Source organism: Pieris brassicae, chromosome 8, assembly GCF_905147105.1.
Source record: "Pieris brassicae chromosome 8, ilPieBrab1.1, whole genome shotgun sequence".
Classification (NCBI taxonomy): Eukaryota; Metazoa; Arthropoda; class Insecta; order Lepidoptera; family Pieridae; genus Pieris; species Pieris brassicae.
In genome coordinates this window covers 5,984,465-6,008,431 of record NC_059672.1, presented here as the reverse complement: position 1 = coordinate 6,008,431, position 23,967 = coordinate 5,984,465, and the positions used below count along the sequence as shown (strand labels likewise).

The 23,967-nt window shown below is 32.8% G+C and overlaps 2 protein-coding genes across 3 annotated transcripts in view; one reads left to right on the top strand and one right to left on the bottom strand.

Moving 5' to 3' along the window:
* The first annotated feature begins 333 nt into the window (after nucleotides 1-333).
* LOC123713297 (carboxylesterase 1E-like) lies at nucleotides 334-21,373 on the top strand. The gene is made up of 5 exons (XM_045666899.1): nucleotides 334-739; nucleotides 13,442-13,548; nucleotides 13,727-14,965; nucleotides 18,971-19,104; nucleotides 20,490-21,373. Exons 1-5 carry the CDS (start codon nucleotides 334-336, stop codon nucleotides 20,821-20,823), a joined length of 2,220 nt encoding a protein of 739 aa, XP_045522855.1. The 3' UTR covers nucleotides 20,824-21,373.
* Nucleotides 21,353-23,967, bottom strand: part of LOC123712931 (MOXD1 homolog 1-like) — a 66,896-nt gene continuing 64,281 nt past the window's right edge. For both annotated transcript variants that reach the window (XM_045666320.1, XM_045666321.1), the window contains exon 13: nucleotides 21,353-23,800. In XM_045666320.1, coding sequence (XP_045522276.1) covers nucleotides 23,624-23,800 — 177 coding nt within the window. In that variant the 3' untranslated portion in view covers nucleotides 21,353-23,623. The remainder of the gene's footprint in view (nucleotides 23,801-23,967) is intronic.

The following is a 23,967-nucleotide window of genomic DNA, read 5'->3' as shown; positions in this document are numbered from 1 at the left end:
TACAAAGATGTAAAATGAATCAATTACAATAAAATCTGTTTAAATAGTTTATTTGTGTGTTTATGATATAATTAATAACATGCCATAAATAACATATTATGAAAATTTACTTTATAAAATTACATATATATTCAGTTCAATTCAAGCCTCGGAGTTTTTAACTCCGAATATTATAATATATTGTTTCACTTCTGCCCACTTTAAGCTCGCAAAAGCGATTCCTTGGTTTCTATAACGACGGACAACCCCACTGTTTATGACCCAAACTCAGCACGAGAAACAGTAACGCACCACCTTCCTAACTGTTCGGGTCTCAATTATGATGTAATCAAAATGCTGTTTTTCATTGTATTATCGTTGTTATCAACTGTTCTTTCAGCGCGGGAACCGAAACCGGTCACTCTAGCTAACCAAGGCACAATATCTGGAATGTATATCACGAGATTTCGGACGCGGAGGATCGCAGCGTATCTCGGTATCCCGTATGCCCAGCCTCCAGTTGAATTTAGAAGATTCAGCCCTCCAGAGTACACGGATTTGCCACAGTGGGAAGGTGTGAGAAACGCGACAGCATTCGCGCCGGACTGTATGCAGAGTGATCCTAAGAAAGAGGACGTCCTGAATCCACTGAACCGACACGATGAGCTATTTAGAAAATTGTTGGAGGGGCAAATGGAGGAGCCGCGGAAGAAGGAGTATTCAGAAGATTGTTTGTTCTTGAATGTGTATGTGCCTGATGGTGAGTAACGTTTAATAAATATGCAGTAATGATCATAAAGTCACAAATTTTTATAGCGTTATCGCAGTTAATTTAATAAAAAATATAAATAACATCTGTATTTTGATAGTAGCACTTTTTACAATTTTTAATTTTTACAATTTTCATCACGCACTTTCGAACCTTCTGGCAATGTGATTGCCCATGAGAGGCGGTATCACTTCCCATCAGGTAGCCTCTTGCCCGTTTGCCTCCTATTACAGAAAAAAAATCGATGATTGGATTATATAAACACGATTATACATGTACATAGCGTTGCAATTACTTCGCATCATTCAGCATGGGAGAGAGGTTTTTAAAATATATTTTCGTATTTTTTTTATATCCAAAACACGAGTTATTTAGAACCACAGTGAAGACTACATAGTAGGTTTGGACGGTGAGCATAAACATAATCCTTATAACATAATTAATAAGCTTACATTAATGAAAGATGATATAGATATACATACGATAGTTACAAAGCCTAACAGTTAAGTGCGAACAAGGTCCTTCTTCTTCCTATCTGACACACTCTAGTAATAGTAGTGGTTTTAAAAGGTGTGATGCGGTTCACGAGGTTTCGCCATCTTGCCTATTAGAGGTCATCCCGCTACACTTATAAGCAATATAATAGATCATGCAAATAAATATTAATTATTGCATTTTTATAAGTAATAAAAGCTTTTGTCTCTAACTTTCTCATTCTCTAGAAATTATCACTAAACTTTCGTTTAAGAATCATAAGTCATTAAATAATTGACCGTAAACCAACATACAAGTTGAAGAATTATTTTCATATGCGTTTGACGCGCTCCTGACAATGCTGCTATTGTTATATTACTACGAACTACATTGTATTTCAAATGTAATATATTAATATTATATTGAATAATTCTTTTAAAAAAATGTATGAATCTTTCTTAAATATTTTAGAGTTGAGTTTAAATTAAATTAAACAAAATAATGCTAATTTATACACTATTATTAAAAAAGCAAGAATGATCTTTATTTTTGCTCTTATCAAAAATGTACCTTAACATACAAGAGTCATACTAAGCACTGAGACCCGACCGAATCTTACTCAAATTAAGCTTTGACACCTCATAAAAGCCCTACTCGTTTATGCAAAGATAATAAATAGTCAATTGTTTCATTGCAAAAGAATGTGGTACATTTAGATCGATTTGCTTTCATAATGTCATATAATAAGAACAATAACATAATGTCATAATAATAAGTTAATTGTTGTCAATCATATGGTCTAAATAGTCACCCACGCTTTAAAGGCACCTCACCTCGTCTTTAAAAAATTATTAAACGTAAATTTATTTTAACAAAATTGTATTTGCTTCTTTTACTAAGAACGACAGGTTTTTAATTAAAAAGATATAGAGATTCATAAGGAAAATGGGCTTTAATTCATCATACGTTCTAATAATAAGAAAAAACAAAGACCCTGTTACGTATAAGAAAATCCGTTAACACAGAAGATTGAAGAGATTTATGTGTTTCATATAGAAGGGAAAACCGGCAGGAAAATAGGCTACACAGTCATTTATTAGCCTAGTTTTCCAAATACACGTGGTAGTTACGATCTGATAAGGGCCTCAATTCAGCTTGAATTGTTGTTAAGTCGATTCCTTAAACGACTAATTTGCACTAAAGTGCGTAATACGTAATGACTGCATATCTAATAAAATACAGACATTAGCATTTATATTTTAAAATAAAAGCTTTTCAGTTAAACAAACAGTACAATTAATACAAAACAAATTTGCGTGTACTAGTATACACACGTAAGAAGTGAAACTACTTTATGACCTTACGTTTCGAAAACTGATCTATTATATGCAACTTTACCGAAATTGGTTAAATAAAGTTAATTAAGATAAACTTTAACAAAAGGCTTTTATTATGACACAGACATGAATACAAATAATACCATTATTTCATTTTACCTTATTATTACATAATTTCATTAATTGTAATAGATTTATTACTATCATTGTTATCCTTATTGTATATTTTTGTTATTAATGGCTTCGAATCTCTTCAAATCAACCGTGGTAGGGACAAGAAAAAGATGGCGCCTAACGAAAAAATGTGATAAAAATATCACATTTTTCGGTTACGCGTACAACGCCGATAAAGAAGTTTCACTTCAAAAACGAAACGAAAACAACAAACAGAGAGTGGGCTTCTTTATAATGTTATATTTAAGTATATATTCTGTATAGAGACTCCATGTTATATTAAACGTCAATTAATCGTTGAATTTATATCATTTGCTCTGTATAATTTACAACACTTAGAAAAAGCTTGTGAAACTTCATCTATGAGAACAAAGAATGTATCAAATAGCGACTTCTGCCTTGTATCTTTACCCTTTCGTCTACTTAGTATTTTATGTTTTGCTTATAAGCCGCACTTTGCACAAAAAACCACTGAGAATAAAATAAATTAAAAAAAAGAGACAGCTATATTCGTAATTTTTTTTTATTCAACTAGGTCTCGAACGTAGGATAATAGTAATTAACCTTTATTTTGTTCAAGGACAAAGCAACTTTCCTACATATATTTTCGTAAAAAATGTTCGGTCAGTAATTTAAAAACCTTTCTACAATGAACTCCAAATGGCTTCTGCAGACAAGTCAAACGTGATAATTAATCTTGTAATAGCTTTGAGGCATTTGATAGCATCGCCTTAATTACACAAACGACTGGAGATTCGGTATTTTGCTATTTGCATTTCAAAATACTATGTTAGAGGTTAGTACTTCAATCGTTGTTAATAAATTTTACTGCTTGTACATATTTTAATTCTGGGTTAAGACTCCCGCAAATCCCCCCCCCCCCCCCCCCCTATCACAAATGTTCATATACACTGAACATAGAATGGGAATTTAGCTATGAAGGCGGTTATAATATTAAGATCGGTTTATTAGCTTTTTTTTCAATTCTGACTTATGAAATCAGTTAGGATCATTTAAATATAGTTTATACAATATATATTATATTATATATGTTGCCGTAGCTGTGCTGATACAATTCTGTACACGAGTTCACGAGTACAACAAATTTGTTATAAAATTTATTTAGTAAAATAACTTTCATATTTGAATGATTAATCTAGCTAAATGCCGCCATTAGAAGTGCTTGGATACCCATATAACAAAAACTACTCAATCGTTTTTGATGAAACATAGACAGTTCTCTAAGATAGAATATACGTATTTGCACTTCGTTACCATTAACATATATATAAAGGCAATGGGTGGCCTTATCGCTAACAAGCGATTTCTTCCAGGCAACCTTAGTAATAAGAAGAAAAAGAAATACCTACAGAGGGTAAAGTGTAAGAAGGGCATTAAATTAACAAATAATAAAATTAGATACAAGTAGCACCTAGCATTATACAATAATAAACAAAAATCTAAAAAATTAAAAGAAGTGAAATCTAATCTTCACGTAAATTAATGAAATTTCAGGTTTTAACGGATTAATTTGGATCTAATAACATACAAACAGCTGAAAATGAAAATACTTTTTTTTTACATCGGTTAATAATCCAGTATCATATAAGGACTATACATCGCATATAAGACGCCTCTCGAATTCAATTTTGACATGAAAAATAAAATTCCATCGAAAAATATTTCAATAAAGTGTCTCATATTCTTGCCTTTACGAAAATTGAAACTTACGGCGTTACCGTTTTGAAAAGTATAAAATTTTTATTTAAAGTAATACTAGGTTTTAAGTGTATGACAATATACAAACTATATGGTCAACATCTCCACATCAACCACAAGTTTTTGGGTTATATAAAATAGCGTACCTATAAAAAAGTACACGTAAAGTACAAATAGAGAGATGTGAAATCGATTCTAATTTCTAAATTACTTTTATTTGAAATTTCGAATTATTGCCGTATATTTGTTGTATTATTAACCCTCTTCAAAGAACTTCCAAGAACTTCTTAAAAGAACGAACAATGTAGAAATACTATACTATACTATAATACTATTTAAACCCATAGACAAGCTGGCTAGCATTAAAAAACTTAAAAGTATGTTAAGAAGAAGGAGGTCGGCTTAAGAGTATACGCATTTTCATTCTCAACTTCGGCTTTATAAGCGTTCCTTTATATTAAAACCACTTTGGTTACTTTCATATGCAACAAATTTCAAAGTTTTATCCTTTAAAACCTTAATTAATATGAGTACCGAAACAATATTAAAGTGTCTAAAGTAATAATCTACATTCAGTTACGTTAGCACTAAGTTGAGTTAAAGTGCAAAGATATTCTTTCAAATATGTTGTATCAAATTTTAATTTCAATAATATTGTATAGTAAAGATATTTTGAATACGTTTAAGTTGATACATGACACTTTGTATAAACACTTCGACATAAAAAAATATAAATCACACCGAAATGCAAAAAACTTACGAAGAACATTAAACAATGGAAACTTTTTACCTGGTTGTAAATCGGGTACACGTGCCTTGTCCGCTACCACCTACTTTAAGTAATAATAAAGGGAGAATTCAGGATAAATGGCGTGTTGGTAGAAGGAAGAAATGGTTTCGCAACGTTAGGGAGTGGACGGGTATGTGACTGCGGATGAGCTGTTGCATCTGGCACAGGACAAGCCACACTTCAAGTGACTGATAATTAAAGAATAAGAATTACACGGAAAGAAAGATATAAATAGTTTTATTTTCTACATAACAAGGCAGAAATAATAAGTAACCGTTTCCTTAAATTTTTTCGGCATCCGTCTCAAATACACCAAAACCTCTCTGATAACTCAATCTTGTAAGTTGTTGGTTGTTTTTATGTTTCACCTCAAACTTAAAATAGACACATGAATGTGTCTTTCATTTATTAGAGACTGTAAGTAATGTTTTTGGATACTTTCTTATGTTAAATAACCTAATTAGTAAATTAGGTTAGACTTAAATTATTTATTCGTCTTTAGTTAGGCTAGATCGTAATTTGCCATGATGTCTAGGCTCCGAATATGATTTTGTCCTATTTGGTGACGAGACCTTTGGTCAGTGGGGTCCTAGCGTTATAACGTTTTTTAAGGAAATATCTAAAATAGATTTGCAATTTTTGCCGCGCACCACCACTATGTGGAACCAGCTGCCCAATGCAGTATTTCCGAACTAGTTCGACTTAGGGTCTTTCAAGAAAAGAGCGTACCAATTCGTAAAAGGCCGGCAACGCACTCGCAAGCCCTCTGGCGTTGAGTGTCCATGGGCGGCGGTATCACTTAACATCAGGTGAGCCTCCTGCCCGTTTGCCCCCTGTTTTATAAAAAAAAAAGTCGACATCACAGGAGACCGAAGAGCTGGCAACTACCTCGGACAAAGAATAAGTCTAGCTATTCAAAGAGGGAACGCTGCCAGTATCTTCGGAACCTTGTCTAAAAGGACTCCTTTTAATAATATTAGGTCCTTACATATGAAATTGGCGTTTTGTATGGGAGGAACAAAAAGGCGAATATTTTTAAATATAATATATTTAATTAATCAAAGTATGAACCATTGTTTTCTATGCACTTTTGCCATCTCATAGGTAGTTCATTGATCCCTTTACTAAAAAAACCAGTCGGACGGGAATCAATAAAATCTGTAAACGCGATTTGGACTGCCCCATCAGAGTTAATTTTTTTCCCTTGCAAGAAGTTGTCCAAATTTCGAAAAAAAATGGTAATCTGTTGAAGCAAGGTCCGGGGAGTACTGAGGATGTCTTAGACATTCCAATTGAAGCTCTTCTAATTTGGTAGCCGTCTGTTGTGCAGTGTGTGGTCTAGCGTTGTCGTGAAGTAGCAGTGGCGTGGAGCGTTTGACCAGCCTAGGTTGTTAAGCCGCTAGCTTTTCCATCATAGATTGCAATTGCTGACAATAGACATCAGCCGTAATAGTCTGGCCAGATTTGAGAAAACTGCAATGAACAATACCGGCACTAGTCCACCAAACGCTTACAAGTAACTTATTTGGGGTTAATTTTCGAATGAAAATCAATGAACTACCTATGAGATGGCAAAAGTGCATAGAAAACAATGCTTAATACTTTGATTAATTAAATATATTATATTTTAAAATATTCGACTTTTTGTTCCTCCCATACAAAACGCCAATTTCATATGTAAGGACCTAATATTATCCTTAGCGACTTGCATAACTTTGTTAGCGAGTTTTATATTTGATTGACATTCCAGAAAGAAATAATTGAAAGACTCAAAAAAAAGATTTACTATAAAATTTATTCCCCACATAGAAAATATCAGATTTAGCGTATCAAAAACACAGGTATCTAAGTTAACCGTTGAGTGGATTGATACCTTACAAATGTGCCTAAAGGTGAGGCCTCGTCACATTAAAACCCAACTCAGCCTTTCCAGTCCTTTTGAAGTATCGATGAATACATTATTTTGGGCTCAGACCCTAATCTCGGCTAAAAGCGATGCGTTTTGCATTTAAAGTTTATATACGTTCGTTAGAAGTTACGACTTTGAAGGTGTATTCGAAAACCGAACTCCAGAAATTATTATGACAAATCTCAACCGAATTTAGTTTTAATTATATCAAAGAATTTAATTCAAGAACTTTTAGATGTCCATTGTTTGCCTTCTTATTTAATAAATAAAACTGGTCAAAAATTATATTTTAAAATATACTTTACTAAGACCTGTTTTGCTCCTTAATATGTTTTACAGAAACATGAAAACCAAAAAAACAAAAGTTTAAAAGAATAATTTTGAAACATTCCTTTCGTTAAAGGTTGTACTTTCCTTTTATAATAAGTCCCGTAGTTTTTATAAAGCTCTTGGGAAATCTTAAATTGAAAGTAATCCCATCTTCACATTGTATTAAAAATGTATGAAGGCCTTATCCACTATGGCACGTTTAAAACATTTCTACAAAAGCTTTAAGACAATACTTTGAACGTAAAATGTTTAATTATACACAATAATGTTATATGAATGAATTAATGGTATATTAGATACATGAACACTTTTTGTTACTCTCATTCTTCACTACACATACAAAAAAAAAACTTGGCGATTAAAAAGAGTGGCGGAGAGTTTATTGCCAGTTCTTCTCTTTCGTTCTACGCCCTTGATTTGAGAACTGGCAGTAAATGTAAAATTAGAAGCATTTAATGTATATTTCTTTTTTATTGACGTTCATAAGTGTACATTGTGTTACCTATATGAATAAATGATTTTTGACTTTGACACATAGGTACATGCTCGCGTTAGACTATTTATTTCTCATTCACACATATTTAATTTGATTGTGATGTATTTGTCTTTCAATCCCTATACATCCCAGGCTCTTGGTAAACACTGTGTTCATTTTCTAATACAATATATACTTGCATAAAAAAATAAACCATAGAGTAATATTGAATACAAAGGAACGATAACCCCAAGATTTACTACATACTAATTTCGGCCAAGTATTCCGTATAATTTCATATGAAAGTATCCCATGTTTTTGTACGCATATATTAATTGCTATTCCGTTTGTTAATTGAGAATTACGCACGCACAAAAGCCCCTACCCCACAGTAGAAAATATATATATTATTATTTTCTTTTGGACAAAGCTGATGGAAAAATTGATTTTACATGTCCCATACATCTATTGAATATAATAGAAGGGCATACAATACCGACGAATGTTTGATTCCCGGGGAAACAATGAAAGTTTTTGTGGTCCTTGATTTATAAATTGTCGTAATATAATTACGAAAATAAGCGCTGGAATCTAAGTAATATTCGTATAACGCTCAATTAGAAGGACGTTGGAGTTTCACCTCTTGGTTGTTGGCATCCCCAGGTGTGCCACCGCACGTCCTTTCTTCGAAAAACAGCCAAGTAGTGGAACTCTTCACCCTTTCCATCTTCCCTAGATAGTTTAATATGCGTTCACTTAAGTGGCGGCCAAATAGGCATCTCCTAGACAGGCGTGCCCTCTAAAACGTCGCAGCTAACTTAACATCAGGTGGGATTGTGGCCAAACGTCTGTCCATTGATGTAATTATAATTAAGCCTCATTTATTCCTTGAAACATTTACAAAATAAACACACACTTAAAATATTTGTTTGAAGTGAAACTTCTTTATCGGCGTTGGAAATAAATTACCTTCACATTTTTGGGTTACTCGTCACATTTTTTCGTTACGTGCCATCTTTTTCTGGTCCTTACCACGGTTGATTTGAACAGATTCAAAGCTATTAATAACAAAATTATATAATAACGATAACAATGAAATTATGTAATAATCTTAGTAGTAATAAGGTAAAATGAACACTACAGGTACACTAGTACACGCACACATTTTGTTTCTTTTTCAAGACTTATTATAGAGTATATCACTTATACTCTATAAAAGGATATTATTTATAAAAATATATAAAAGATATAAACGCGAGCTAAAGTTATTTTCATAAACAATCAGTTCGAGCGTTTCACGGCAATTGTAGCCAGCGAGTACTGACCATATGAAATTAACTAATAACTATTTATAAAGCCTATTGAAAATCTAATGTTAAAATTTATTAGATTGTAGGCTTATCATGGCAAATACATAGGCGCTAAAAGGTTGCTGAAATGCATAAAACGTATGCAAATGTCGTATAAACTTACATGCTTTAATGCGATCATTATAAAGATTTGCCGTGTTTTGCATAAAGCCACCCTCTGTATATGTTATACGGCATATTATCACGATAAGTTTGAAATTTGTTTTTCTGTCATCAATATTAGTTTAATTGATATACTAAACAATGGGATTTTGGAAATAATGTTTTCTTAATCTCCTTCATATTTTTAAATCGTATCTTAAACAATAATTTCGCAAAAAAAATTGATGGCTGCAATTTTTATTCCATATTCATATGCCATTGTATATAAGATCCTTTGGCTGTGAACACCCATTTTCACCGGCAGGTTTATTACAAAATTGTTTGTTCATGTGATCGCTTGTGTGTTATTTTTTAGCTAATTATTATCTTTATCTATTAAATAAATATTATCGCGGGAACTAACCCAAACACTTTCTTATTTAATAACGAATCTACACAATTAAAAACATACCCGTTATTAAGACATCATTAAGTCTTTAGTTAATTTTAAGTATTATATTTATTAAAACACAACAATAAAGCAATGGAGAAGGTACATTGAAAGTAAAGGAAGGTGTGCTTGCTTTTGTGTGATGATGATCGTGTCAAATTATTTTATTTTCTCTATAAACAAATTATAAATTTATATAAAAGAACCTATTTATACTTTATACATTTAATTCTCTTAGTAAAGGCTTATCGTTACCATAAAGAAACTTGTTTATTAATAACTTTTCAGTTCAGTCTCAATTATATTTTCTATTGATAATTTATATTTATATGTTTGATATGTATTTACACTTAATCAACAATATCTTGTTGAACACAAAAAAAAAAGTATTGTTTATGGCTTCAGACTGTATCCTGGTTCTTGAATAATTGTTTTTGGTACCTATAGACAACTGCTGGCATTGGTACTTTTGGCCGATGCCGATTTTCTAAACGTTCAGAATAGGAGCAATGTTATATAGAAAAACAATAGTCAACGTTCCATTTGCTTCGTTTACCGAAAACATAACCTTAGAATAAAGAGTTCTAATCTTATCTTAAGTCTTAAACTGTGAAATTTAATTGTGCCCTCTAATTTAACGATTATGAAAACAGTTTTAACTTTACCAAATAAACGTTAATTTTTATTGAAACTTTAACGATCCGTTATAACGATGGTTATATAAGAATCAGCTACTCTGTCAAATGTAAGTCTAAAATAATCCGTGTTTGTGTCTCTAGTCATTAATTTTCGCAATGATATGATGTTACTTGTACATTGAAACGCCTGATGAAAAAGCTATAGTGTGTAGTATGAAGTTAAATAAAGTGTCCACATGATAGACACATCAATTTATTTTTTATCGTATATTTTAGGTATAACAATAGTTACGTATAATTTGTATTTACAATTTTCACAACCTACAAAGTAATCATAAATATGATTAAAAGGAAAATTAAAACAAATTTAAAAAGTTTGGTGGTTAAAAGGTGTGGCAGTGTACCTTTAACGCTGGCAGCATTTCCTCGCTGTATTGGCGTACTATCTAACAAGCGCCAACTTAATTTTTGTATAAGCGCTGGAACTCCACTCCAAAGGGAACTAAATCGAAGTTTGAGGAAAGGCTCTTATATTTGTGGCGTTTATTATTTCCTGCCTGCTCTGCGGCCACCCCAGCTTTTTTGCTTGTCCGGAGGAGGTGAGACGGTAAAGCCCGCCATACTAAAGCCCGTCCCATTTTCCAAGGGATCAACGTCATCCCATACGCCGCTTGCCATCGTCTCCTGCGATACCCGTAGGCTCTGAAATTGCTGGAACATTGACGGAGGCAAGAGAGAAAATGTCGTTGAGCGTGGCATGGCGAGAAAAACGATCTGCACTCTTTTGGCGTTGTAGGCCATAGTGTCCAACCCTACTTACTTCAAAGCCGGGACACTTATGGGGACTATATATGGGCACTCCTAAGCAGAGGCCGATGGCAATATGAAGTGATTCAGAGTCCTAAAGGGTGCGCATGTTTGGCGAAGCGAACCTGGCGCGGTCTGTTTTTGAAATGTTACCTAAAACTTTTGTAATTCAGATTTGCAAAGAGGATCATCCGAGCTCCATGAAACTTACGCTAGAAGGCAAACTCAAGCCTGGGTTGGATGCTAACCACTAGTTTCTCGCAGTAGTTAAATTATCAATCTCGTAGTTTGTAGAATAAGATTTAAGGATTTTACCTGCCAGATTGCTAGCTATGTGACCAGATGAAACGCTGGAAGAGCTGTTATCTTGCGTTCTTCGCCAAAGCGGCGTCAATAGAAGGCGTAGCTAATACTTTTTTTCGGGCTTGCGTTATTACTTAGTTTCATAAAGAAAATTATTAATAGATCAGTCATAGCAATTTCTCCATTCCCCATTTAGGGATTGTATTGGTTAAAGACAAAATAATATAGCTTTAAAGTTTATTTTATCGCAGTTTCATATTTGCCTACCGTAGCCCGGTTTCAATTTTTTTATAAATTTTGTTTTAATGTCTTAGTACCTTATCTTCAAGATATAACAACTTGTAAAATCACAAGTGTATCCAATAGTAACTTTGATGAAACCATTAAAATTACTTCAACTATTAGACTGACAAACGTGTAGTAACAAAAAATATGGTTTAAGTAACTTAATAACCATATATGGAGAAATTATATTAAAGAAACTACCTTTAATAGATCGGTTAAACTTTTGTGAATTTCTCAAGACAAGAAGTTGAATAATGTTCCTTATTATGATTTAGGCGTACTAAATCATACCAATTTCTTGTCACCTAAAGTAGGTTAAGTGCTCAAAATTGACCCAAATATCATTGGTACGCGATAAATATAGCCAAACAATGCAGACCTTTGAATAAATTTGAGTCATTAATGCAAGAATTCCGTGCCAATAGTGTACGTTAAGCACTCTGACTAACCTTAATTCACCCTCTTATTTCTGACCTAAATTTGACATGCATCATAGAAGGGGAAATGTATGTGGAATTTACATAATAATTGTTGTGTAAATAGCGATTACATTTGCAAGTTTAATAGTGACATTTTAAGCTTCAACATTTATTTGTTTATTTAAAATAATTATGGAAATAATATAGTTGGTAGCAAACATTCATCGACTGTTATAGAGGTTTTGCTTCGTTTTTAAACTGTATGCGTTCTATTCAGCTGTTTGAATTGGAGTTTTTCTTTGATATATAACGTAACAAGGCATTGACTTTTTTGCGTATTTAGAAGATATTTTTAATTTACAATCCAAAACAATTACCATTTCGCCGGAAGTAAAATACAGTAACTGTGGTTCAAACTGTGTTTTTTTTTAAATTTATATTCTAACTGAAGCAATATCTGGACTCATTCTATTAAATTGTGTTTACGCTGTGGTGAAAATAGACAGATGAGTACTTTATTTAAAACGGTGCTATTAGTATGATTTATTATAAGTCAATTGGTTTTTTTATGTTTATTCTTCAACACCATATTTAAAACATTAAACCAAGTCCAGAACGCCTATTAATATTAAATAGGCAAAATGACATAACGAGAAAAGTTTAATTACCAAGGATAGGTGTAATAGCTTAATTAGCAATCTCTAGAGTGTAGGTTAGGGTATTGCCAAAACAGTGAACACATCTAATAAGTTTGGCTCAAAGGAGAAGCTTTAAAGTACTTCCTTAAGATATCAAATTTACGAAATGCAGTCGAAAAGTGATTGAAATTCTCACAGCTTGACTCGCTTTGAAACTGCAATATTGAGATGGTTATTGAAAATCGGATACAAAACAAAAATAGCTGTTGCGACACTCAGTCAGGTCTAATTAGTGTTAAGTATAATGAGAGCTTCTTTAGAGAATGTATAAATATGTAAACCCCAGTCATTCGATTTTAGAATTGGAAGATACTGGCTGGTCAGGCTGGTTATTGATGCAGATGTGTGCCATATGGGCGCTAGGTTATATTCCACAAGTGTCTTTTCTGAGAATTTAATTGTTTTTTTTTTCATTATTTTTCCTTTTTTTCAGATTTAAAGGTTGAAGGTTATCCTACTATGGTATGGTTTCATGGCGGAAATTTCGTACGGGGGAGCCCAAATTCAATCAACCCATTTCAACTTGTCCTAAAACAAAAGGTACTTAAATACTTGTATATAAACTACGTTTAACTCTAAGATATTTTCTCAATTACAATTATAATAATGAGAATTTCAAAAAGGTTCGTAAACATACCTTAACTTGTAACATTATGCTAACACAGTTCTTGCAATCAAAAAAGTTGGGCAAAATTTAATAAAGTATTTACATTTCCAGGTTATATTTGTCTCTGTGGCTTACCGTCTGAATATATTTGGATTTTTTTCAACACTTGACAACGAAGCACCCGGTAATTTTGGCTTATTAGACCAAGTCGCTGCTTTAAATTGGGTTAAGAATAACATCGAAGGTTTTGGAGGCGACCCTGACAATGTTTGTATATTCGGGCACGACGCAGGGGCTGTGAGCGTGGGTCTTCATTTGCTCTCTTCATATTCATCAGGGCTCTTTCAAAAAGCAATTGCTATGAGTGGAAACGTTCTCTCGCCGGATACAGTGAATATAGCGCGAAAAGAAATTGTGACAGTTGATAAAGTTGCAACTGCATTCAGCTGTTTTAGAAAGCCTACCTACCAACTGCTGGATTGTCTTAGAAGAGTAAATTATCAAGCGCTTTTGGATATCGGTGAACCGCTAGCAGAATGGAAACCTCTCGTCGATAACGGTTTCAGCAATATTTCAGTTCCATTCCTAACAGATTTGCCAAGCAAAATGTTTGAAAATGATATATTTAGCCCCGTCCCAATTTTGACTGGCTTCACTAATATGGAAGATGCTCTGTTACTTGATAAGGATGGAAACGAAGATTCAGGTATAAGTCAAAGGGAATTCGATGTTATGCGCGAAGAAGTAGTTCTTTCAGATATCACTGTTGACAATAGTTCATGTTTCACAAACCAACATCATATTCAAGATGCAGTTGCATTTTTCTATAAACCTATTCCACCAACAACGAACGAGACTGTCTTACGAAAACAATTTCTCGATTTTTATACGGATAAAGTTTATGGAGCAACGACATATCAACTTGCAAAGTATATTAGTAAGCACGCTCCTATTTACTTGTATCGGTTTGACTTAAAGCCATTTTCTGATATAGCTAATGAAGGTATTCCTGATTGGGTAGCAGTTCCGCACAATTTTGATTTGATTTTTACATTTGGGATGCCATACTTACCACTACCTGAAGACTTGAATAAATGGGATTATAGAGATAAGAGCATATCAGATATAATAATGAAAATGTGGACCAATTTTGCATGGTATTCGAATCCGACGAACTCTGGAGTAATCATACAATGGAATCCTTTTGAAGTGGAGAAGCCCGGTTTCTTTATAATTGATAGGAAAAATTTTACGATGAGCACACCAGATACAGTGAATTACAAAGCGTTTGAGTTTTGGACAGATTTCTATCCGAAAGTTGTGGAAATTGGAACTAAATGTTGTAAGGAAGTACAAGAAGATTCAGGAGCTAGTATTAACACATTAGAATATGTTTTACAATTGATTGTTATTACTTTATTTTGTTTGATATTTTCAAATAATTAAGGATGTAAGGTATATATATTATTTTTGTAAGTAGTCTATTTGATAGAGATACGGATAACACATTATTTAAGTTATGTGTACATATTACTTATTTGGAAATATATTTATCTCAAAAGTTAACTTTATTTATACCAGTAAATTAATTATAAGTTCTTGGGTTTTTTGAGATATTTCCACTTATTACCGTTAATGAGTTGATACCTCTTAAATAGGAGACTAATAGTAAATACTTTGTATAGTATCTACCAATTCATTATGTCTTATACGAGGGTTGTGGGTTTTATTCTGGTAAAAACATTGTTGATTACCTTTAAAAACATATTCTAACATAACACTTAAGAATATGTGTTGGAATATGTCTGCGATATACCCTGTTATATGAAATGTTATTGCGCTGACGACGAAACTCTTTGTGTGAACTTATGGAGTATAAAATTTATACAATAACTAAAGCCGCGTTTCCACTAGGCAACAATTGACGCGCAACATGTTGCACAACATGATGCCCAACATGTTGAAAGTCTCAAGTCAAACTTGTAGCGTTGCCGTACATGTTGAGCGTCACGAGTCGCGCACCAAATGTTGCCTAGTCGAAACGCGGCTTTACAATTACAAAACAAATTCGAAGACTGATGACTAGCAAACAGCTAATAAATCTTGCATTAAAATTTAAATAGGTACATTTGAAATAATTTTATGCAAATGACAAATACATAGATACCGATACATAATCTATAATTAGTTAAACGTTAGTCACTATCTAACAATGAACTTTAATGATGTCATCTAAACACGAAGCCTAGTTTTGAAATAGTTCTTTGAGAAGTGCCGTAACACTAGGGTGGCAGGGCCGGCAAAATGCCACGGGCCCCCCAAGAGGGCCCCTGCCCAAGAGGCCGCGAGCTCAATTTTTTTTATTTTTCATTGTAAATGTATGCAGGTTTCAGGCAGGCAATAGATGATGAGTGCATTGAGATATCATGTTCTATGGATGAATGCAATAATAATGTACCGGGACTACAGTCCCGCCAGCCCAAAGCGAATAGGGGCGAATAGGGCCAGAGGGATTGGTCTGTAGACCATACCCTCTGGCCCAAGAGCGGAGTTATTATTGTGCCAATAGTGGGACTTATACAACGTGTAATTGAGTACGCTGAAAATCTCAAAGTTTATAAAAATTAAACTGAGCACAACGTGACGATTTTTACTGAAAGGGCCCCATCAAAAGTAATTGCCACGGGCCACAGATGGTATAGTTACGCCACTGTCTTTGAGGACCCCGAACTCTTATTACGTGGTACAGTAATTCGATATTAAAAACGGAAATACTATTTAAGTAAAGCGGTTAGCAATGGAAGATAACCCGATGTCATTTTCCTTATTTATAATGTGTATGACCGATGACACTGTAGGTATTTATGGATTACCTAGAAACTGATATCTGGGTTTAACAAGTATTTTTACTCCTTTCACTGTTGACTCACACTTAATTGAAATAAGGACAAACGTCGTAACGCGCCAGCGGGTCATGTTGAGGACACACATTTGCGTCTGTTTCCATAATTTTAAAGACAAGTTGAACCATGTAGTGTAGGCCCCCCATTACTAGCAAGACGGAGTATTTCTAATCTCTATCTTCTAATTCTATATATATTTAAAAATGTATCCCTATTTCCATTGGTCACGGCATCACGCGTGAACAGCGGGAGCGATTTGGCTAATTCTTTTTTTGTTGTGTTTGTTATTGTCAGGAGACGGCCGCCATATTAAGTTATCATGACTTTTGTTATGATAGCATTTTCTTTCAATGCATAGCGCTTTTACCGTTCAAACTTATTTCATGTAACTTTATGGCGTTTGACAGAATGCGTGCTGCAAGTATCGTCAAAGATGATGTAAGAAAAAATTATATCGTTTAAAACAAATGCTTCGATCGGAGTTATTATATTGTTAAAACACATATAAAATAATTAGGTACAGTCGCTAATTGTTTGTAGCATTAATCTTGAAAATCCATGTTTTTCACATGGTCAGTTATATGTGTCGCCTGTTGCCATGTCGAAATACCAACAAAACTATTTTTATACGCGCCAGAAAAAGTAATAAAGAATGTTGTTTATCATAAAGCACTAGAATAATAAACACTTTGTTTCTGAAATATTTTTTAGTTATTATACCAATTCTAAATTAATAATCATAGTTAAGACAGGACGCCTGTTGGTACCTTGTGTGAAACGATCTCGACTTAAACAGGTTATGCCAAATAAAACGCTCGTTTAAAATTATCAAAGAACAAGTTAAGGAAAAATAAACAGGGATTATGTACGTCAATAAAAGTTTGTTGCACTTGTTTATATTTTATTATCTGATTCTTCGAAACGCGAAACTTCCAGTGTTAACTGTACTCTTCCACTTCAATTGCTAGCTTTTAGCTCCATTAGATCCGATCCACTCTTACACATTTTGGTCCGCAAAGCTAGCGGAGTGAGTGTGTAAAAGTGGACTCATCTCCATGATCGTGTGTTCAAGCCGCAATTTGTATGATTTAGGATAAGTCAGATTCAGGACCTCAGAGTCAAGATTTAAATGTGACTCCCGAATGTTAATATTTTTTGTCGTACAAGACTTACTTCGCTTTAGCTGTATTATAACGATTTGGTCATCTACTAAAACCTCGCGTTAAAAATTCTTTTCAATATAACATAAAGACATAAACCAATAATTGAATTATAACTATACATCTTACATCATCATTAGGTCATTTGAATTTAAAGAAGTATTAACTATATAACAAGAAAATACAAGAATGATTAATTGTTTTAAGTTTGAATAGAACAGCGCCACAGTTACCTTTACCTATAATCATTGTACATTAAAAAAACTGCTTTAAATGTTTTAAATAAAATGTATCGCACTAATAATAATATTTTTAAGGGCTCTGTGGAATTGTTAATTTATATATTCTAAGAATATGAAACCAAGAAAAGTTCTACAAATAAAAAACTAACGCTTTCTTGATAAAATATAATATTATTTTTTTACAACATTAAAAGATATCAGTGTAAATCGGAAGTAATTAAAATCGTGGTCCAATTAAGCAATCGCCCCTTTCGTTCGTATAGAAACTCTACGAACGGGAATTCCTATCTGATAACTAGGTTGTCTAGGTTCTGGTCTCATTAGACTTAAGCTTCTAGAAGTCTAGAAGGCTGAACTTCTGACTGCAAAGAAGAGGTAGTTCAGCCAAGTCCAGTCGCCTGTCGTACAAGGATGATTAGGGAAATGGAACACAATTTAGTGTTGATTAATTTCGTTATACTTAAACTCGTTTAAAACACTGGGTTTCCCATCATTAAGTGTGATGAGTAACGGGAAAATTAAAATCAGTTGTTTTTGCAATCAAAGTCGTCAGTCGGCTTTTAGTCTTGTTATAAAGCACATGTATTATTCATTTATAAGGAAAATATCCAATAATGGTGAGTAATATGTTATTGTTCTGTTTATTATTGTTGATTGATCACCGCTGACTTTTATAATATATATTTCTAAAAATAAATAAGCTAAATTTTATTTCTTTAGATAATCATTTGAATAACTTTTTTTTGGGATTATAACAATCGCTAACATAGAGGTTATATGTGAATAACATTAATTTTATTAAGTAAAATAAGAGAAACATATTTGTGTTTTTGTTTGATTGCATCAAATGAACGATAAATACTGAATTGATAAAAAAATCTCTTACAACTTGCACTGTATATTTATTTACAAACAAATAAATAAATTCAACGCCGGTTAACGCCACTTTATATTAAAAGGAAATGGGGATAAAAGGATTTGGGGAATTGTTCTACTTTAAATACAATAAAAATTATCAACGATATTAATAATATCAAATGTTTATTTTAGGCATTCCTATCGCAAATGGTGATTTTGCTGATGTCTGCGTATTTGATTAACGGTCAACGTCCTTCATTCGCGGGTTTCCGCCCCATTGGTTATCCAGAGTTGCAAAATAAAACAAATGATGAACTTGGAAATAGGTGAGTAATAGAACAAGAAATCTCATTGATTGATTACTGATAACAAAGGATTGTTGCGATTTTGACAAGCCGACTGTTCACGCTAATCTCCAAACTCATAGACATAAACTCAAATGCGAAAGTGTTGATATAGTACTAAAATGTAGATAATTTTTAGGCAATTGGGATCGTAGAATGTTATGAAAAACAATTATTAGTTTACTAAGAAATTTTATGTTTATTTAAAATGATATCTAGCTATACTAGATAGAAATCTAAATTTTACCCGATAAAAAATATGTAAGACTCACTTATAAATATATTTTAAGACCGTGTCGTGCACACAGATGAATAGCGTAGGTGTCCTAGTGAAGGATTACACGACTCTACAAAAAAAATTTCGTTCTTTGTCCTAAAGTTTATACTATTATTTTCCAGTTAGTTATGCACAAAAACGAAAAGAAAATACCTTTTTTCGGTATAAAGTTTGATTTTGTGATAGTTATAATAAACAATGAACAACGCTATCAAGGCCAATACAATGAAAACATGATGGGCGACTATATTTGGGGTTTATTGAGAGAAAGTAGCTATGAACATAAAAGAAAAAGTAAAAGTGTGCACTTTTAAGTTATTTTCCACTTTTCTGTAAGCTAATTTGATAGTTATTACGACCTTAACTACCGAAATTTAATGCTTTGCAATCAAAGTCAAATTTTATGTTGACCCGTGTTATTCGTGGAATTTCTTTAGATATAATGCGATGTATGCAAAGGAACTTTGACTACGGTATGAAAATTGAAGAAAGTTTTTGAAAAAATTAACACTAGTCATACTTAGGATTAAGTCTCGACTCTGATGTTCACATTTTAATGTGTATCACAAGTCACAACGCCGAGCGCTAACAAATATGTCAAACTATATCGAAAAATTGTTTTCACAGCACCTGAAACTTGTACTTTTGTATGTTTGTGAGGAATAAAACTCAAAAAGTACTGGACAATTTACTTTTATAATGCTTTATTATTCCTGTGTATAAATTCTATATTCTAAATATAGCTATATATTCTAGTTTAAATAAAAGTTAAAAAGCCCAGCCGTGCAAGTTTGGGACCGGTCCTTACACTAGTATTCTGCTTACCAGCTTTATAAGCACTCTTTTTAGTAAACAAGTTAATTTATTATTTGTGGTATATAAAAAAATATTCATTTGCCATGAAAAGGCGACTAAGCATAGGGATAGGCAACGCAAGTCTCAAGTGAGGACTAAGAAGGTAAAGCGTGCACCGCACTACGCTTTACTACTGGTGGAAAGACAAAACGATGACATCACTTCTGAAACTACATTCAACCAAATCAATTTTATTACTGTATCTCTCCAATAACCGTTACATTTCTATTTATAGATTCGGTGATGATGGAGAACTGCTTCCATTGCCCATAGAAGCGAAAGGCGATAGAGATCTTGTGAATAGGATCAGCAAACTTCCGTTGGACAAACAACCTTTCTGGTACATCAACTGGAAGGCTTTGGAGGCGAACAGGCAAAACCCACAGAAGTACGACCAGAGGCCTAACGTATTTATTGACCAGTCATCGAATGCAAACCAGAATACAAATTTAAATAAAGAACAGGGTGTTCAGAGTAATTTGGATTCAACATTTAATACCGAACAAACTCAAGCGCCAGTCAATGATAGAATTGTTGAGCGAAGACGGAAATACAGGCAACGTTTTTAAAATATAAAATTCTAACAAAACCAGATAAATATTAATACTGTATAAAAAGTTTACTCAGACATCATCACACACTAACGTATGATACTTAAAAGATTTTATGTAATATTTCAATATAACAATTCATATGTATTTATAATACACGCCAAATCCGTGTTAATAAAAATACATTTTTTATACAACAATATCGCCTTATTATTATATATATTATCGCTGTAAAAGTCGAATTATTTTGACTTTCCGAAACAACTAATGAATTTCAAATCTCTGGTTAAACATTGTGTTGCTAAAAGCATAGTTAATAATCCAATTGCGCTGAGATTCTCTGATCTTTTTTATTTCAAGTAGAAGATCATGTCTGATACATGTCGTCTTTTGGATTTGAGACAAAAATATCAAGTTTTAAATGCGCTTGTCGACATAATTTCCATCTGTGCACAGCCAGGGATCTAACCTAAGACCTCAGGGATGAGTCGCACGCCAACACTGCTTTGAAGTTGTCATAATTTTGTGTAACGGAAATAAAACATTGTTAAAGTAATAAAACACATTATATTGACTTTTAATAAATAAATCTTAATTACTAAGCGTATACTTATAACTAGTCTTACATTATAGCAAAATTCAATAGTTCTAAATGACTCAAATTATTATTTGGGACGTATTCAAATACCCAAACGTGTAAAATTTATAAAATAGATGAGGGGAAGTTTTGTAACCAGAGTCTAAACAGCACAGCCCTTATGTATGTAAAATCTTATTACTATATATTCATTACATACCCCCAATTGGGGCTGGGGGCGTATCACCGATTGGGGCCATACTGCATTTATTCATTACAGGATGATACTATCGAAGCGAAGCCTTTTTAGGTAAATTTGTGGATATAATTCTTTAAAAAATACTTTATTGCCGAATACATTTTCCTGTATATAAGACGTTACGTAATTTCATAGTGCCTATGCACTATGAAATAGTGCACAGTTGGTCTATACCAACTTTTAATTTAATTTGCAGAAGTTACCGCTTGTGTTAATAGTTTTGTCGAATATGAACTCAGGTCCATTGGTATATGTTTGGCTTATTGAGCTATGCACCAATATATATTACGGTTTTTGCTCCTGGCTACGTTTCTAATAAACGAATGACAGCTATGTTCCTTTGTATGGCCCATTGTATAGCAAACCAGTAGAACGTTATAATAGTTACAAATAACTATGTAGTTGTTATAGGAATACAATTAATCTTAACAACTCAACATTCCGAACAAATTAATAAAATCATCATTATAAACGGAAACGATTGAATTGAATAACCCATAGGTAATTATGAAAAATTATTTCTATAGAAATATTCACTTATTTTATTTCAAACGATTTCAGATAATCTAAATTTCAAATGAATCGATACTATTTGCTTGTATATATTTTATCAACATTAGAATCATTGGAAATAAAATGGCAATTTAAGTATGTACTAATTAAACATAGATCGTGTTATAAAAAAGCCATTACAAGTTTTTTTTCAGTCTTCTTATAAAGAGACTTCTTAGAGGGAACATAAATCCATATATATAGTACAATTATTAATTACTATGTTATTCTATTCACACAAATAACAATAAAACTGACGTTTAGTATTTGTGGTTTTAAAAGCCAATATAGTAATTCGTTAATAGTATCTTATTGGATCGTATGAAGTTGTTGCTTATCAGGAAGAAATTTCAGTCAATACAAATATATACCATTATTTGGTATCGATTATCACCTATAAAACAACACTCATACATATATAAACGTTGACTGACCGCAAGTCGTTAGTTACCATATTTTACGTGAATTTTAAATATTAATCAGAAAAATAGTTCAATTGTTCTAACTGGCAAGAATTCTTGCTTAAAAAGTCTTTGTAAATACTCAAAAAATCTGTAACTTTTAATATAGGGATTCTTGAGCAGAAAGTTGTTTTGAATATAATCTAATTGTATTTGCGACCAGACGACGTTTTCGTGAGTATGTCACATAAGTACAAAAATCACATACATTCATATGCTACGACATCAATTTATTACTATATTACTGCATTGTCACGTTTTAACATCGTATCGAAAAATAAGAAAAGACTTTTTAATAGTAAAAATAAATATTATGCCTTTATTGTCATAGATCCGAGGCAGCCCCGCTACTCAAACAACCCGATTTCAATTGATATAATTAGCTGGTAAACACAACAAAATCATAATAACATCTAACGTCGTAAATGTACATAGCGTTGAGCTTTTGTACCGCACGATTCCAAGGTTGCAACATCAGCGCTTTGGATATCAATATCCAAACAATATTCTTCAAGGAATCTAATCGAAATTGCATTGGAAATATATTCAGTACCAGCATTGATCTCAATAGTGAAATCGGAATGAAATCGCTGGTAAGCTTGAAGTTACCGCGAATTAATTAAAACCATAGCCTATTTCAAAACTAATAATACTATACACTTGTTCACTTGGACACATAAGCTCTAAAAAACTCAAACAGTAAAAACAAATGGGCTTTCGAGAATTTGATAAATACCCGAAACGGTCATATGCGTGTCAATACTTACTGTTATGGGTATACGTTCATAAAAAAAGGTTGTAGCAGTTTGTTCAAAAGTTATAAGGTATAAGGTTGTTCGAATTTTTTTGATAATTGAGTTATAAATACAAACATTGAACATCCCCAATAATCGCAGTTGACCGCTTTGGTTATCTCCAAAGTTACAGATGCAACCGGTTTAAAAAGCCCAAAAAAACAACAATCAAAAATTATCGAGCAACGATCAGAATGCTTAAGACTAAAATCGCCGACCAACTGTTCGTGGATGCTGAACCTGTGGTCGTTGTGACGGACGGCAGACGCATACTTTTGTAGTGACAAGATTTTTCTGATGCGTCGTTGTTCGAAAGCTTCGTGTAGTTTGGATAGTTCTGAATTTGTATAGGCTGGAATAGAAGTGACACGTAAGAACAAGTATCTTATGTAGAAGATGGTGAGAGTTTTATATTGTAATTCTTATATGGTCTATACAAATTAAAATTCATTTATTTATGTATATCGTAAGGGCGTAGAACGGCAAAAATGATATTGTCTTTGGTTAATATATGTAGTG

Coding starts and splice junctions, on each gene's coding strand:
- LOC123713297 (XM_045666899.1), top strand. CDS start 334: ATGCTGTTTTTCATTGTATTATCGTTGTTATCAACTGTTCTTTCAGCG. Junction 740..13,441: donor GAATGTGTATGTGCCTGATG/GTGAGTAACGTT, acceptor CCTTTTTTTCAG/ATTTAAAGGTTGAAGGTTAT. Junction 19,105..20,489: donor AATGATGAACTTGGAAATAG/GTGAGTAATAGA, acceptor TTCTATTTATAG/ATTCGGTGATGATGGAGAAC.